This window comes from Penicillium waksmanii (genome assembly GCF_028829765.1).
Source record: "Penicillium waksmanii strain IBT 27052 chromosome Unknown utg000001l:1.0-4852451.0:1.0-4856178.0, whole genome shotgun sequence".
NCBI classification, from domain to species: domain Eukaryota; kingdom Fungi; phylum Ascomycota; class Eurotiomycetes; order Eurotiales; family Aspergillaceae; genus Penicillium; species Penicillium waksmanii.
The window spans coordinates 2,531,913-2,544,882 of NW_026643248.1; the positions used below are offsets into that span (position 1 = coordinate 2,531,913).

The 12,970-nt window shown below is 51.1% G+C and overlaps 5 protein-coding genes across 5 annotated transcripts; 3 read left to right on the forward strand and 2 right to left on the reverse strand.

Moving 5' to 3' along the window:
- Positions 1 to 707: 707 nt before the first annotated feature.
- On the forward strand, positions 708 to 3,210 carry abaA (transcription factor AbaA; the record flags this gene model as incomplete). The annotated part of the gene is made up of 3 exons (XM_057260134.1): positions 708 to 1,143; positions 1,204 to 1,380; positions 1,436 to 3,210. The coding sequence occupies 3 exons, from the start codon at positions 708 to 710 to the stop codon at positions 3,208 to 3,210; spliced, it is 2,388 nt and encodes a 795-aa protein (XP_057127966.1).
- A 525-nt stretch (positions 3,211 to 3,735) lies between these two features.
- On the forward strand, positions 3,736 to 6,722 carry N7481_000916 (uncharacterized protein; the record flags this gene model as incomplete). The annotated part of the gene is made up of 7 exons (XM_057260135.1): positions 3,736 to 3,763; positions 3,820 to 3,878; positions 3,939 to 5,139; positions 5,198 to 5,271; positions 5,345 to 5,398; positions 5,896 to 5,985; positions 6,054 to 6,722. 7 exons carry the CDS (start codon positions 3,736 to 3,738, stop codon positions 6,720 to 6,722), a joined length of 2,175 nt encoding a protein of 724 aa, XP_057127967.1.
- Positions 6,723 to 7,357: 635 nt separating this feature from the next.
- Positions 7,358 to 8,907, reverse strand: N7481_000917 (putative protein phosphatase PP1 regulatory subunit Sds22; the record flags this gene model as incomplete). Its single annotated transcript, XM_057260136.1, has 7 exons — positions 7,358 to 7,374; positions 7,455 to 7,857; positions 7,928 to 8,002; positions 8,075 to 8,371; positions 8,512 to 8,583; positions 8,667 to 8,698; positions 8,772 to 8,907. The coding sequence occupies 7 exons, from the start codon at positions 8,905 to 8,907 to the stop codon at positions 7,358 to 7,360; spliced, it is 1,032 nt and encodes a 343-aa protein (XP_057127968.1).
- Positions 8,908 to 10,159: 1,252 nt separating this feature from the next.
- On the reverse strand, positions 10,160 to 12,088 carry psrA (putative general stress response phosphoprotein phosphatase Psr1/2; the record flags this gene model as incomplete). Its single annotated transcript, XM_057260137.1, has 6 exons — positions 10,160 to 10,372; positions 10,425 to 10,523; positions 10,585 to 10,734; positions 10,793 to 10,885; positions 10,953 to 11,890; positions 11,992 to 12,088. The coding sequence occupies 6 exons, from the start codon at positions 12,086 to 12,088 to the stop codon at positions 10,160 to 10,162; spliced, it is 1,590 nt and encodes a 529-aa protein (XP_057127969.1).
- A 140-nt stretch (positions 12,089 to 12,228) lies between these two features.
- Positions 12,229 to 12,480, forward strand: N7481_000919 (uncharacterized protein; the record flags this gene model as incomplete). The annotated part of the gene is made up of 1 exon (XM_057260138.1): positions 12,229 to 12,480. The coding sequence occupies one exon, from the start codon at positions 12,229 to 12,231 to the stop codon at positions 12,478 to 12,480; it is 252 nt and encodes an 83-aa protein (XP_057127970.1).
- Positions 12,481 to 12,970: the final 490 nt, after the last annotated feature.

The window sequence follows — 12,970 nt, forward strand, 5'->3', positions numbered from 1 at the left end:
GTGAGTTATTTGTCGTGGTAGTCCTGAGATGATCACTCGCCTACATTCCAATGGGTGCGTTGCGGTGGTCTCGACATTCCTGGGCCTGGGTTGAGCAAATGGGCAGCGTCGCTGGACATCCGACATTCTTCATGGGTGTCCATTGCCACCGATCACTGACGATTGTTTGTCGACACTGACCAGCATGATAGTCGGGCAAGGCCACTGTCCTGCAGCCCAAAATCTCCGAGTCTTTCGTGACTGGATCGTGCTGCTCCAGCATCTCCAGCATCCCTTGCATCCGACAACACTTCCTTCAGATCATACCCTTTCTTGACTCCTGATTTGTCGCGGCAAGGACAGATGGCGGCCGTCCTTTGCTCCCCACACGGCGTCTGGGCGCGCGACGGCCAGGACTAGGTCCTGCCTAGGAGTATGGAGATGGCGTTCGAGGGTCGCGGTGCAGGCAAAGGTCGCTATGCTGCTATTGGGACTACACACCCCTCCCCAGGGGAGTTATTTTCCCTATAAACAGCATCTTGCTCGCTCTCACATTCTCTTTCCAAGGTCCTGACATTCTCTTCCACCCGTCTGCGTTCTTGAGCAGTTGTGTTTGTGACTGTGCTGCGTTCTTTGCCAGGCAGTAAGCATTTGACGGTGCCTCTCAACTCCCTCCTCCTTGGAATCCGTCATTCTTTTCGAGAAGCCCGTCACTTGGTAAGCTTGCCATGGCTGCTGACTGGCAACCCGAGTGCCTTGTGCCTCAGAACCAGCCGTCCCTCGAGGCTGTAGGAGCTCATACCGACCGGGCTCTGCAGAATACCTCTGGGAACGTTCAGTCTTACTCTGATACCTTCGCCCACGGGGATCCCACTGCTCGAGATGACCATCTTCAGCAGCTGGGCTTCAAGTATCCTCACCATGCTACTGCCGCCCACCCCGTTGCGGCCCCCAGCCTTGCTCAACAACAAGCAGTGGTTGCCCGTCTTCATGCTCGCAAGCTGCGTCGTCTTCACTCCGTTGGGCCTAATGTAGCTCCTCGACGTGGACGCAGCTATCTCAAGTCTCAGAAGTATATGGAATATCGAGCACGTCCTCGACGTGATACTGGCAAAGATGGTGAACCTGTTTGGTCTGATGAGCTGGAAGATGCATTCCAGCAGGGTAAGTCTTCTTCATCCAGCTTCATACACAAGAACATTTCAAGTCTAATGGCATATACAGCTCTTGAAGCAAACCCTCCAATGGGCCGGAGAAAGTGGTCGGAACGTGGAAAGTCATACGGCCGCAATGAATTGATTGCCGAGTATATCTTCAAGTTGACCGGCAAAAGGAGGACTCGCAAGCAAGTGTCGAGTCATTTGCAGGTTCTCGATTCGTTCCTGAAGGGCGATCCTGATTGTGAGTTTACTAGCTTGTCGTCTTTCAGTTTCGGATATTAATACCATATGGTTAGGGGAGCGACTTGTTCGAGAGCAGTCGGGAGACAGATTGAGCGGGCATTCTCAGACATCCGTCACTCCCAAGTGGAGATCTTCCATGGAGCATCCAGCAGCACCAAGTCACTACGGCCATACACACCCCACCTACCATGATTCTATGAGAATGATGCAGCCTTATGGTGGTGACCTCCCCCCGTCTCATTATACACTGGGCTCTAGTATGCAGGAGGCTAGCACCAAGAACATCCACGGCTTCAGTTTTGATATGTGGGTCAGTGCTCCTCAGCAAGCGAACCGTATCGACAAGGCCCTTCACGCATATACCCGTCTTCAGGGAGATCTTCATCACCCTAATGCACCTCCCATGCCCCTTGAGGATGTCCCTGGATGGCGCACCTCATTCCCGCATCTGGCCTCATCTCTTGACGAGATGAATGGTCCTTTGGACTGCGATATCATTATGTTGGAGGTGAATCTAGAGCTGATGACTGATTTCCCCCCTTCCGGCTCCCGTCTTGGTATTCAACTAGACCTTGACTTCGGACACCCTACCGCTGGGGACGTGTTGATGGTCAACCAGATGGACAACTGGACTTGCAGCACCCGGCTATATGAAGAAGGGCGAGAGCATTGGGAAACATACCACGATCTTCCCAAGCCCCAATCAACCAAGATCAAGCCGCTTTTTGAATCATCCTGGTGGGCCAAACTCTTCACTGAGCTGACCCAGGATAAGCGCATTGCCGAAGATTCGGGCCAACCCGAGTCTGTCCATGCTACGGATGACCGCACTCGTCGGTTCCTCCGCTCTCTTTCTGCCGTACAGGAGATTCGTGCCATTCCCCCTGCCTCACGTCGTCTTTCAACCCAATTCCAGGGTCACCAGGGCGAAGAAAGCGAGCGCATGGCCATTCTAGTCTGGAAATTCCGTCAAACCCGACCCGGCGAAGTTGGTACAACCACCTGGCGCCGTCTGATTCCCCCTCCTGATCGGGTTCAAACCAACAGCCCCCGGCAAAGTTCCGGTGTTGACCTTCCTCCTCTCTCCCTCGACTCCATCCTTCTCAACAAGCCCTCGCAAAGTGTTTACCAGGCACCTCAACCTCAAGACTTTACCCACCACCAGGCTCAACAGCAATCTCAGTGGCCTATATACCCTCCTTCCCACGATAATGTGGCTAATATCTTTAATTCGTCCGGTCAACTGGACTTCATGACCTCAATCACCAAGGCGGAAGATGGCCTTGGTGACAAAACCGCTGTGAGCTCGGTTCTGGATTCATTCCCTACCAGTCTCGCCCCCGAGACATCCCAACCGACCAGCATGAGCGCTAGCAGCGGTGGACCCATGATGCTCGGTATGCATGGTATTCCCATGACCCATCAGAGCCTGGGCTATAACATGGGCCATGACGCTAGTCAGTATGTTCCATCTCAGCAGCATGGTGTCAACCTTCACGATAGCCATAGCGTGCTTGACGGCTTCTTTGGGCCCAGCACACAGTCCCTCGATGACCTCAGTCACGGCCAGGCATCTTGGGGAGCACACTCCACCTCCATTCCTGGCGACGTCAATGCCGGCGGATACCATCACATCCCTTTCCAGACCGAGCCCCAGGTCTCTTCCTCACGCGAGACGCAACAGCCACACCATTTTGACGGCTTGATGCCGGCGGATGATCTGATGGACAAACTCGTTGGACGTCTGTCTAATGGTCCTAGCATGCATGGGGCGGGCCCTGAGCATGCGAATAACGGCTATTCAGAGAATCCGGTGGATGCGGTTTAATGATACGCAAGAAAAAAATTACTTGGTAATGATAATATTATTTTGGAGTCATATACTCTTATACCTTACATCTCTTTTCTTTTTTCTTTTCTATCATCTGAGAGCGGCAAGGCAAACGGGGTGTTACTGGGGCTGTGGAGTTCAATTCTTCTTCTTTTACATTTCAATCAAATTTCTTGTATACTTGAGAACTGGCTTCGACATTGTAAACTTGGTAGATAAAGATAGAATAAACACAGAATAGTGGGGGTTATACTACTTTCTTCAAAGTTCTTCAATTAACCCCCACTTTCAAGGTTGGGGGTGTCACGGAGTTTCTGCCGATACCCCGCACGCCATTCGTTATTTCGCTAAAACATTGCCGGTCATTGGACAAAACACAAAGATGTAGAATGTACAGGAAGACCCACTAATCCGAATCCACTTGAACGCCGCAGAGCTACGGGTTTAAATAGAGCTGGGCCGGGTTACATTCCCTCCCGAATTCCACCCTTTGCCGGTCTCGCTCAGATAGAGTCTTCAGAAATGGGGAAGATCTTCAACGCTGCAGAAGGTACAGTTTGCCCGAGATCGTTGTCATCAATCTACTATCAGACTAATCAGTCCCAGTTGCTAGTCATAACACCAGCAAAAGTTGCTGGGTAGTCCTATATGGAAAAGTCTACGATGTGAATCACCGAACCGGGTGCCCTGTCTAACCAGAATGACTACGTTGACACTTAATTTAGGTGACCAATTTCGTCGCCGAGCATCCAGGAGGCGCAAATGTGATTCTAAGGCTCGCAGGAAAGGATGCAACCGAGGAATATGATCCTGTACATCCTGAAGGCACGCTCGAGGGCAACCTCAAGCCCGAGGCACTTCTCGGCAGTATTGATCCCGCCACAATGCCTAAGTCTGAGACACCATCAGGAGGCTCTGAGAAGACTTTAGAAGACGTGCCAGTGCACACGCTCCTCAATATGGATGAATTTGAAGAACTTGCCACGAAAAAGATCAGCAAGAAAGCGTGGGCATACTACTACTCCGCGGCCGACGACAAGATCACGAAGCGCTTGAACACTGAGGCCTTCCGCTCAATTCTCTTACGACCTCGGGTCTTCATTGATTGTACAGAGTGCAATCTCGACACCTCTTTATTAGGGAACCGACTTTCTCTGCCTATATATGTGTCCCCAGCCGCCCAGGCTCGTCTGGGTCATCCATCTGGTGAAGCAGGCATTGCCGAGGCATGCAATAGTATGGGTGCGCTACAAATCATCTCAAACAGTGCATCCATGACGCCAGAACAAATTGTCGCCAACGCCACACCGGACCAGGTATTTGGATGGCAACTCTATGTAAACGACGATCGAAGCAAAAGCGAAGCCATGATTGCGCGAGTCAACAAACTTGACGCGATCAAATTCATCGCCCTAACTCTTGACACGCCAGTTATGGGCAAAAGAGAGGATGACCAGCGTTTCGGCAATGTCATCGACGAACTCACGGAACAGTCATCACCTGAAGCCTTTAAGCAGCGCGAGAAGCAAGCCTTTGCAGGCATGGATCCGAGTCTAACCTGGACGGAGACCCTCGCCTGGTTGGCGAAACATACCACTCTCCCTGTTGTCCTTAAAGGTATCCAGACGCACGAGGATGCCTATATTGCCTCCTTGCATCGGCCACAGGTGAAGGGGGTTATCCTTTCCAACCACGGCGGTAGATCTCTTGATACCTCACCCCCGGCGGTTCATACGCTGCTTGAAATACGGAAATACTGCCCTGATGTTTTTGATAAGATTGAGGTGTGGATGGATGGTGGTGTGAGAAGAGGAACGGATGTTGTCAAGGCTCTTTGCTTAGGTGCCAAGGGCGTTGGTATTGGGCGGCCTCCACTCTGGGGCTTGGCTGCTGGAGGTGTCGATGGCGTGAAGAGGACATTACAGAGTAAGTTGTAAAGGCGAGAATTTCTTGTGGTGACAGAGTGCTGACTGTTATTTCCCAGTTTTGGCGGATGAGACCAAGACTTGCATGCGTTTGCTTGGGGTTCAGAGAGTAGACCAACTTGGAATGCAGCATGTGAGTTTTTAAATCCAAGCCTAAACCTTTATTTTCCCTTGAAACGCGAGAAGCTAACGGCTTGGCTCTCTAGATCAATTCCCGACTAGCTGAAAGGCAGATCTACGATGGACCGTCCGGTCTTGAGGTATGCCGTGCAAGTCACCGGTCAAAACTCTGATATTCCGATAAAATCTTTCTTTGGAACTGAATAGAAGCCAACTTAACTACCTAGAATTGGTTAAAGATACACATTTCAAGTTTGGGTACCTCAAGCAAGTTCAAGTAGATGATGAGCGTGTTTTACCAATGGAGTATATATAATACTAGTACGTAGTAATACTTTAACTACGTACCTCCTAGTACTTTTTATAACTAGTATTCAACGATGCATAAAAATCAAATACCCACAAGACTTGTAATAAACCAAAGCCATCACCGATGCCAGTCTGTTGTCATATACTACTACTAGTAGTAATACTGATAGTTCATCGAGTGCCAAGACTCTTCCTTCTCCGCCTCTCCGCATGTCCGACACGCCGCTCAATTTCACCTCCTCACATCCACTCACCTTCCACCTGGGCAATGAGCAATTCCTCCAGGATGGCCACGCGCTTAGGTACGGCTGTGCGCATTCACTTAAAGCCTAAATCCCGACACCAACTATCCGACACTCGCTTGATCCTCGATGCGCTCAAGAAATTTGGCGAAGTCAATACATTCAAGAACCTCAAGGTACTAAGACCAGGCCCACTGCCGAGCCCCAGCCCAGCTTAAGATGCAAGACTAAGCTTCATTTTTAGTTCGACTTCCATCACGCGAAACCAAATAACATCAATCGCTGCATTCGTGTGATCTTCGACGAAAAAGAAGCAGCAGAACGCGCCATCGCCGCATCGCCTCTGAAAGTCTCCATTTCCCAACGACAACCACAATCACAATCACAACCAGCAAACAACCCCTCGTCCACCGAACCCTCTTCCTCAAACCCATACACAGACTCCGCCCTCAGCAAACACACCTCAACTTCCCACATCGCCCCCGCGAATCAAGTAATAACCTGCTCAATCGAGCCAGACACCCACACAGAAGCAATGATAACCTCACGCACAATGTTCAACGTCTACTCCACCCGCAAAAAGGACAATCACATTCTCCATGACCTCATGGGTCCAGAAACAAACATACCGCTCCCACAACTAGCCGATACGATCAAACGCGAAGGGCTGGACCATTACGACAAGAAAAGGAGGCCGGATCCCAACGCGCCGACCTTAATGGAGCTTTACAGAGAGGGCGTACAAGCTGCCGCTGATGCAAAGAACCCGCGCTCGAAAATCGTTACGTTGGAAGAGGCGCATAAATCGCGTCAGCATCAGCATCAGCACGAGCACGAGGCGACTGCTCGCGAAAGCGGGTTGAAGCGATTGGCTAAGGAGAAGACACATCACCTTCAGACGGCGGAAGATTGAGAGGGGGATCTTTATACGCGCTTATACTTAGTCTTCTAGACATTGGAAGTGGGATTCGCTGTTCCCGGCTCGTGCGGTTTGGCTGGATAACATTGGGCATACCGAAATGACATACCCACACCTGCAGGGCCTGGCCCATTCAGCTAGCCGACGCTCAACGACGTTTGATTGCTTGGGACTTGGGAACCTCGCGGCCTCGACTATTTTGTCGGTGATACACTGCAGCTGCATTTTACCCATTTTCACACGACAGGCAAAGCATGCACTAGCAGCTTGAGCAGTGTCCATGAAACCAAGCTCAGGCAGGGCCAAACGAAGAAGAAATTGGACGGTGATACCATGGAGATTGAGACTCCCTCACTCGCTTGGATTCACCTGGTTCGACATGGATCTGTATATATGGAAGATCGCATCATGGCGGATCTGATCATCGGATATGCGAAGTATACATGATATCCGAGCCAGTTACAGGAACTCTCATCAAGCACAATCTCATTCGTATTCGTTGCTCATCGAGATTTGTCATCTGCTAAAAACTGATTCTACAAACAAGAAAACGCCAAAGGCAAGCTAGCATCCCAGCCACGACCTGTCAGATCAAAATAATAGAAACCATGGTAGAGGACAGGGATCCATCAGACCCGCAAGTAAGCTGGCGCAGACACAAAGGGTTAGTACATATTGCCCAGTCACATTATTCGAGTAGTTGGGAGCGGGGTGGAGAAGACATACTTGCGTCAATCTGCACAATCTGCGGAAGTGCCAGCTTCACCTTATTCCGGTAGACAGCAGGACCATTCATCTGTAAGGGATTTCCCTCGAAGTAAACCGTCTGCAAGTTCTCCTTGTCCTTCAGTTCGCGCTCCACCTCATCGAAGCTGGAGAGCTGGTTGTTCGAGGCCCAGAGCTCCTCCAGGTTCTTTAAAGAGGAGAGATGTTCTAAATGGGAGACCTGGTTGTTGGAGAAGTCTAGGACGCGCAGTGCGGTGTTGTTTTCCAGTCCGGTTAGATCGGTGATTGCGTTGTGGGAGAGGTAGAGTTCTTCGAGATTGGGGAGGTTGGAGACTCCGGTGATGTTGGTTAGGCGGTTAGATTGGATAGAAATGATGCGGAGATTTTGAAGGGCGTCGAGGTTCTGTTGGATGAGTGTTAGTTATAGTGATAAGGTCGGTTTTTCAAGTTTGATTGGGGATGATTGTTGATACCTTCATCTCGACGATTTTGTTCTTTCCGAGCCATAGCTCTTCCAATGCGGCGAGATGATCCAGGTTTTCGATTTCCTGATCCAAGTTAATATAATCCACTCATTTATTTCATCTGCGTCATTCTGCGGCCTATGGCATAATACATACCCTAATTCGATTCGCTCCAAGCTCGAGATTGCGCAACTTGAGCAACCCTTCCAACCCCTCGATTGTAGAGATCTTGTTCTGTACAAAATAGATATCCGTCAAGTGGACCAGATGCGAGACGTTCTTGATGTGCTTGATCTTGTTGAAGCTCAGATCCAAGCTGGCCAGGTCACTGAATTCATCCAGACCCTTGATATGCGAGATAAGGTTGTCATAGAGGTCGAGTTCTTTCATGGATTGGGCAACGTTCGAAGGGAAATTAATGCGCTGTATTTGATTTTGTCGAAGACATAATCTCTATATCGCAATTTGTCAGTCAGACAGACCTCGCCGAAAAGAAGGAAAAGAAAGAAAATCAGGAAAAGTCGCCGGACAGAAACCACCACTACCCACAGTCGGAGACTCAGTCACAGCGCTATACCCAGGGATTTACATACCCGAAGCTTCTCAAATCGTTCAAGATGTAACGCCGAAAGCGAAGATATGCGACAATGCACGAGATCGATTTCCTAGAGAACCCAAGCCAACGATTAGTGACCAGCCAACAACGCCCAGTTTTAAGACCAAGGGAAGCCGCTTTAACCCAACATACCTCTGTATCCACATCCTCATCTGCCAGTAGATCTGCGAAAGTCCATCAGTATCAATTTCTGCAACGACGCGCCACCTCCACTGTGCCCCGGAGAAATTCCCCTACCCTCGTCCGCATCGATTTCCTCCACGGGCGGTGCCTCCGGGTCGGAGTAATCCGAGTCCTCTAGAGCTTCCGGGTTGGTGATCACTGCTTTTGGCTCGACGCGCATTTTGCCGTCCCAGCCTTCCTTATTCTTCATGTTCGGTGCGGTGGGAAGTGGTAGGGTGGGATGATGGGAGGTCCAATGGCGGGCGGTGGGATGTTCGATGCGGGGAGCTTCCAAGAGCGCGGGCGCCGAGGTTCCGTCGGGGTGAGGGGAGAAGAGAAGAAGAGAATAGAGATAATCGACCGAGACAATTTCTTCAAATCAGTGGGATTGTGCAAAGGGGCGACTTGGAGACGGTTGGAAGTGTCCAGGTGTGGGAGGCGAGCTCTCGAGTTAATTTGAAGGTTGGTTGGTCAACTTGCTGGGACTCGGAGCTCGATGCGGCTTTGGCTACGAATAGGTGCAGGTGAACCATGGGATGCAGACAGTCGACCTTCAACTTCTTACTCTCCTTGCTTTTACGCGAATTAGAAACAGTCACAATGGGCCAAACTACTGTGTATTCCTAATGAGACATTTTCCTCGAGGACTATATACAGCATAAAGTGCCGCAGGCCATATACATTGGAGGAGTCAATCCAGCAATATAATCCAAAGATCTTCTCCGCGGTGGCATCATGGCAGAGTGTATTAGATGATACCGCCACAGAGAAACACCAGTCAGTCGCCATCAACAACTAAAGTTAAATGTGACAAACTAGTTAAAACCCTTAGCTGGGCAAGGTAGCAAGGCATCGGGGCAGAAACAGGGGGAGAGTGCTGAGGGGAAGACGGGATACAAGGGGGCATAATAACCAACAGACGCCTGCAGAATGCATTGGAGAATGCGAGGGTGATTGCGATAGAGGGAAGACAACAAGGAAAAATTCAGGGCATGACAGGGAATCAACGGGGATAAGAAATGGGCAAAAGCTCGCTCAGAGCATGGTCAGATAAGTAAGATCACAATGCCAAAGAGTTGAAAGGAGCAGAAAAGGAGGAAGATGCCAGGGGTTATTGTGGGCTATACGGGAAAAAAAGGAAGGAAAGAAAAAGTAAAAAGAAACCAAAAAGAAGAGCAGCAAGTAAGTGAGAAAAGGGGGGGGGGGGTGAAAGACAACAGATGCAACAGATGGGCCACGACCCGTTGGGGAACCAGTTCCAATCTGGGTCAATGGTCGAGCGTCAGAGAAGAGAAGTTATAATGGAAACAAGAGGCAGGGTGAAGAAGAACCCGTCATTCATAGGAAAGACACAATGCTGGAAAGCTGGGAAAGGAACAGAGGCTTTTTCTCGCACCAAAAACAAAAGAAAGGACGCGCTCAATGGGGAATCTCAGGCGTAAGAAAGATCCGGACACGAAGTTTCACAGGGTGATGTCCAGGACCATGCTGACATCTTGGACTTGTTGTCCAGCAAGATCCTCGAGAACGGGAATCAGGTCAAGCAATTCGTTGTCATGTGCGTCAGAGAACCAGCTGCTGATGGGTATCGCGTGTTGGGGGTGGAAAATGTAGGAGGTGGGGGAGTTGTCAATGATGATCGTTTCGCGGAGGTCACGGCCGACTTGAGAAAGATCCTGTTGGAAGTTAGCAAGTGATGATTTCGAGACAGAGTGGAACGAGGCTGACCTTAACATAGTTTCCCTGATGATTATAACAGCTCTCGCGGAACAGACGGTGGTGAACGACGTTGTGAATGTCCAATTGATCCAAAAGAGGATCACCATACTGCAAGGAAATTAGTACATAACTCATCTCCAGCATGATGAGGCGGGTAGGGTCAACGAACCTTGGAAACTGATGCAGTAAACACTACAACCTCATATAGCTCACCAACTCGTTTCATGAACTGGTCCACACCAGGGCGCTTAATCACATAGATGTTGTGGTATTGTCCCTCGATCTCCACTGGAATTGTGAAATCCGCACGTTCAAGGACCTGGATTCATGGTGAGCTTACACGGAAACCGTTTCTTTACTGAGATGGACATGCTTACCTTGAAACTGCTGTGTACGAGTGTTTCATCGAGATCCAGGACGAGGCATTTGCGGTTCTGCAGGTGCGGCACAGGCGGCGGAAGTAACCATTGCTGTTCGCCGGCATCTGGTGCGATGGGGGGGCTCAGGGACCGGCAAAGGGGGTGGTGGGGGCAGTACTGTCGCGGGTTGCACATCTTCCTCGTGTGTCGAGTCTTCACCTTCGCCAACTGGTGTCTTCTTGTCAATCGATTCGTCCGCGGGAAGGGCATCATCACCGGTGGCCGGTTCGTCTTGTGGGTGAACTCCATTCGTTTTCACCTCGGTTATTACTCCATTTGGGGTCGCGGTAGTACTCTCTTGCTCCTTTGTGCTCACTGGAGCTGGCTCAGATTGCCCGGCAGCGGTGGAAGTGCCCTCGCCCTGCACATCGGCAGGAGCGTGCGAGCCTTGCTCTTCGTCCTTGGGCTGAGATTGATCGGCGCCGACAATGGGCTGGGTCTTCTCATCCACGGCATATGTAGGATCTCTAGACTCCACCGTGCTTGAGTCGCCAGTTTGGGCTTCTGCTTTGTCGGGGGTAGGCAGGCGGTTTGAAGTGGGCGGTAACTTGGTAGTTTTCTTCGGAGGGAGAGCCGAGTCATCCCCCTCGGCGTCAGGAGATGAGCAGCAAAGGAGGCTGCGAAGCTTAGAGATCTTTTTCGGCTGAGGCTTTGAAGGGCCATTCATGTCGGGGGTGGTTGGGGTGTTCGTCTCATTGCTCTTCTCGACGTTTGCCACGTCCTGAGTCTGTCGCGATCGGCGGCTACTCGCCCGACTACGGTCCCTCCTCGCTTTCAAGATACTAATTTTAGAGCTTCGTCGAGACTGCTCGTCCGGCGCAGCCTCATCGGCACGGTCCGAGGTCGATTGTTTGTCCGTCTTAGAGGAGAGTCGCGACGGCATTGGGATCAAAAGACGGTGTTTCTTGGGTTCGTCGGCAGGTTCCACAGTATCTGAAGAGGTTGCAGCAGGTGCGGCCGCGGCCGATGAAGAAGCAGGCTCAGAAGGCGCGCTTGGCTTGGATTCCTGGGATTCGGCGACATCGGTGGTGATGTTGTCGGGAGGCATCTCGGACCCTGAGAGCGATCATTAGTATTCGCGACCGGAGGATTCCTCAAAAATGGCGCATAGCAAGCGCAAAGTGAGCCGGGGGCAAGGGGAGAAGAAAGGAACTCACCTTTGGTCTCTGGGGTTTCGGGGGCGTTCATGGGTGCTTTGCCCGCAGACTCGGGAGCTGAGGGCGCGGAATCTCGCCCCTCGCTCTCACCACGCATCGGGGGTAGCTGCGGCGAAGATGAAAAAGGGTAGGATTGAGAGAATTCACCGGAGAGATCGGCAGCGAGGGTGAAAGGAGTGGGCGATCAAGAGAAGAGAAGGAGAGTGCGGCTACAAGGATGTCAACACGGCCTCCTGGATGAGCGATCTGGAGAATCGCACGTACCGCCTTTTGGCCCCAAAGGTCAACAACGCTGCCAAGACACGACAGCGAAGAGAAGAAGGCAGCAACAACGCAGGCGACAATGCAGACGCAGACGCAGATGCAGATGCAGATGCCGATGCCGATATGCAGCTGGAGGTGCGTACTAATTTGGGGAGGAAGAGAGGGGAGAAGGGGCTGGAGGAGGAGATGGATGTCACGTGGGTGGTGAAAGGTGGTGAAAGGTGAAATGGGAAATGAACTGGATAAACGGAATGAAATGGGCCTCTGGATTGGCCCTGGGCAGACTTTCGGGGTCTTTCAGCTAGTGCAAGCACTAGCGCTGAGGTCCTGCTACAGAACAAGTCCTAAGGACCTAAGCGTGGTGGGTTCCAACTGCACATCATTCACACCGGCGGCTACGGGGAAGCAGTCATGCAATATGCACATGGCATAGAGATGGTACTCCAAATTGTACTGAGTACCTTCAGCTGGTGTTATAGATAAATCTAAAGAATAATACTACGTAGAAGCCCCCTTGACCGTATACTCCGTACTCGCACTCCTACTCCGTCGACGATCCCACCGTTCTAGGGACTGACTGAAGGGTCTGGGCTGCAGAAGAGCGAGTGTGATGGGAGATCGAGGACATCCCCACTTGGTCGAGCGTGAGTGGGTGGAGTCGGGGCTGCCCCTTTTCGTTGGCAGGTAGGCACAGCTAAGGTGTATGGAGTGAGTT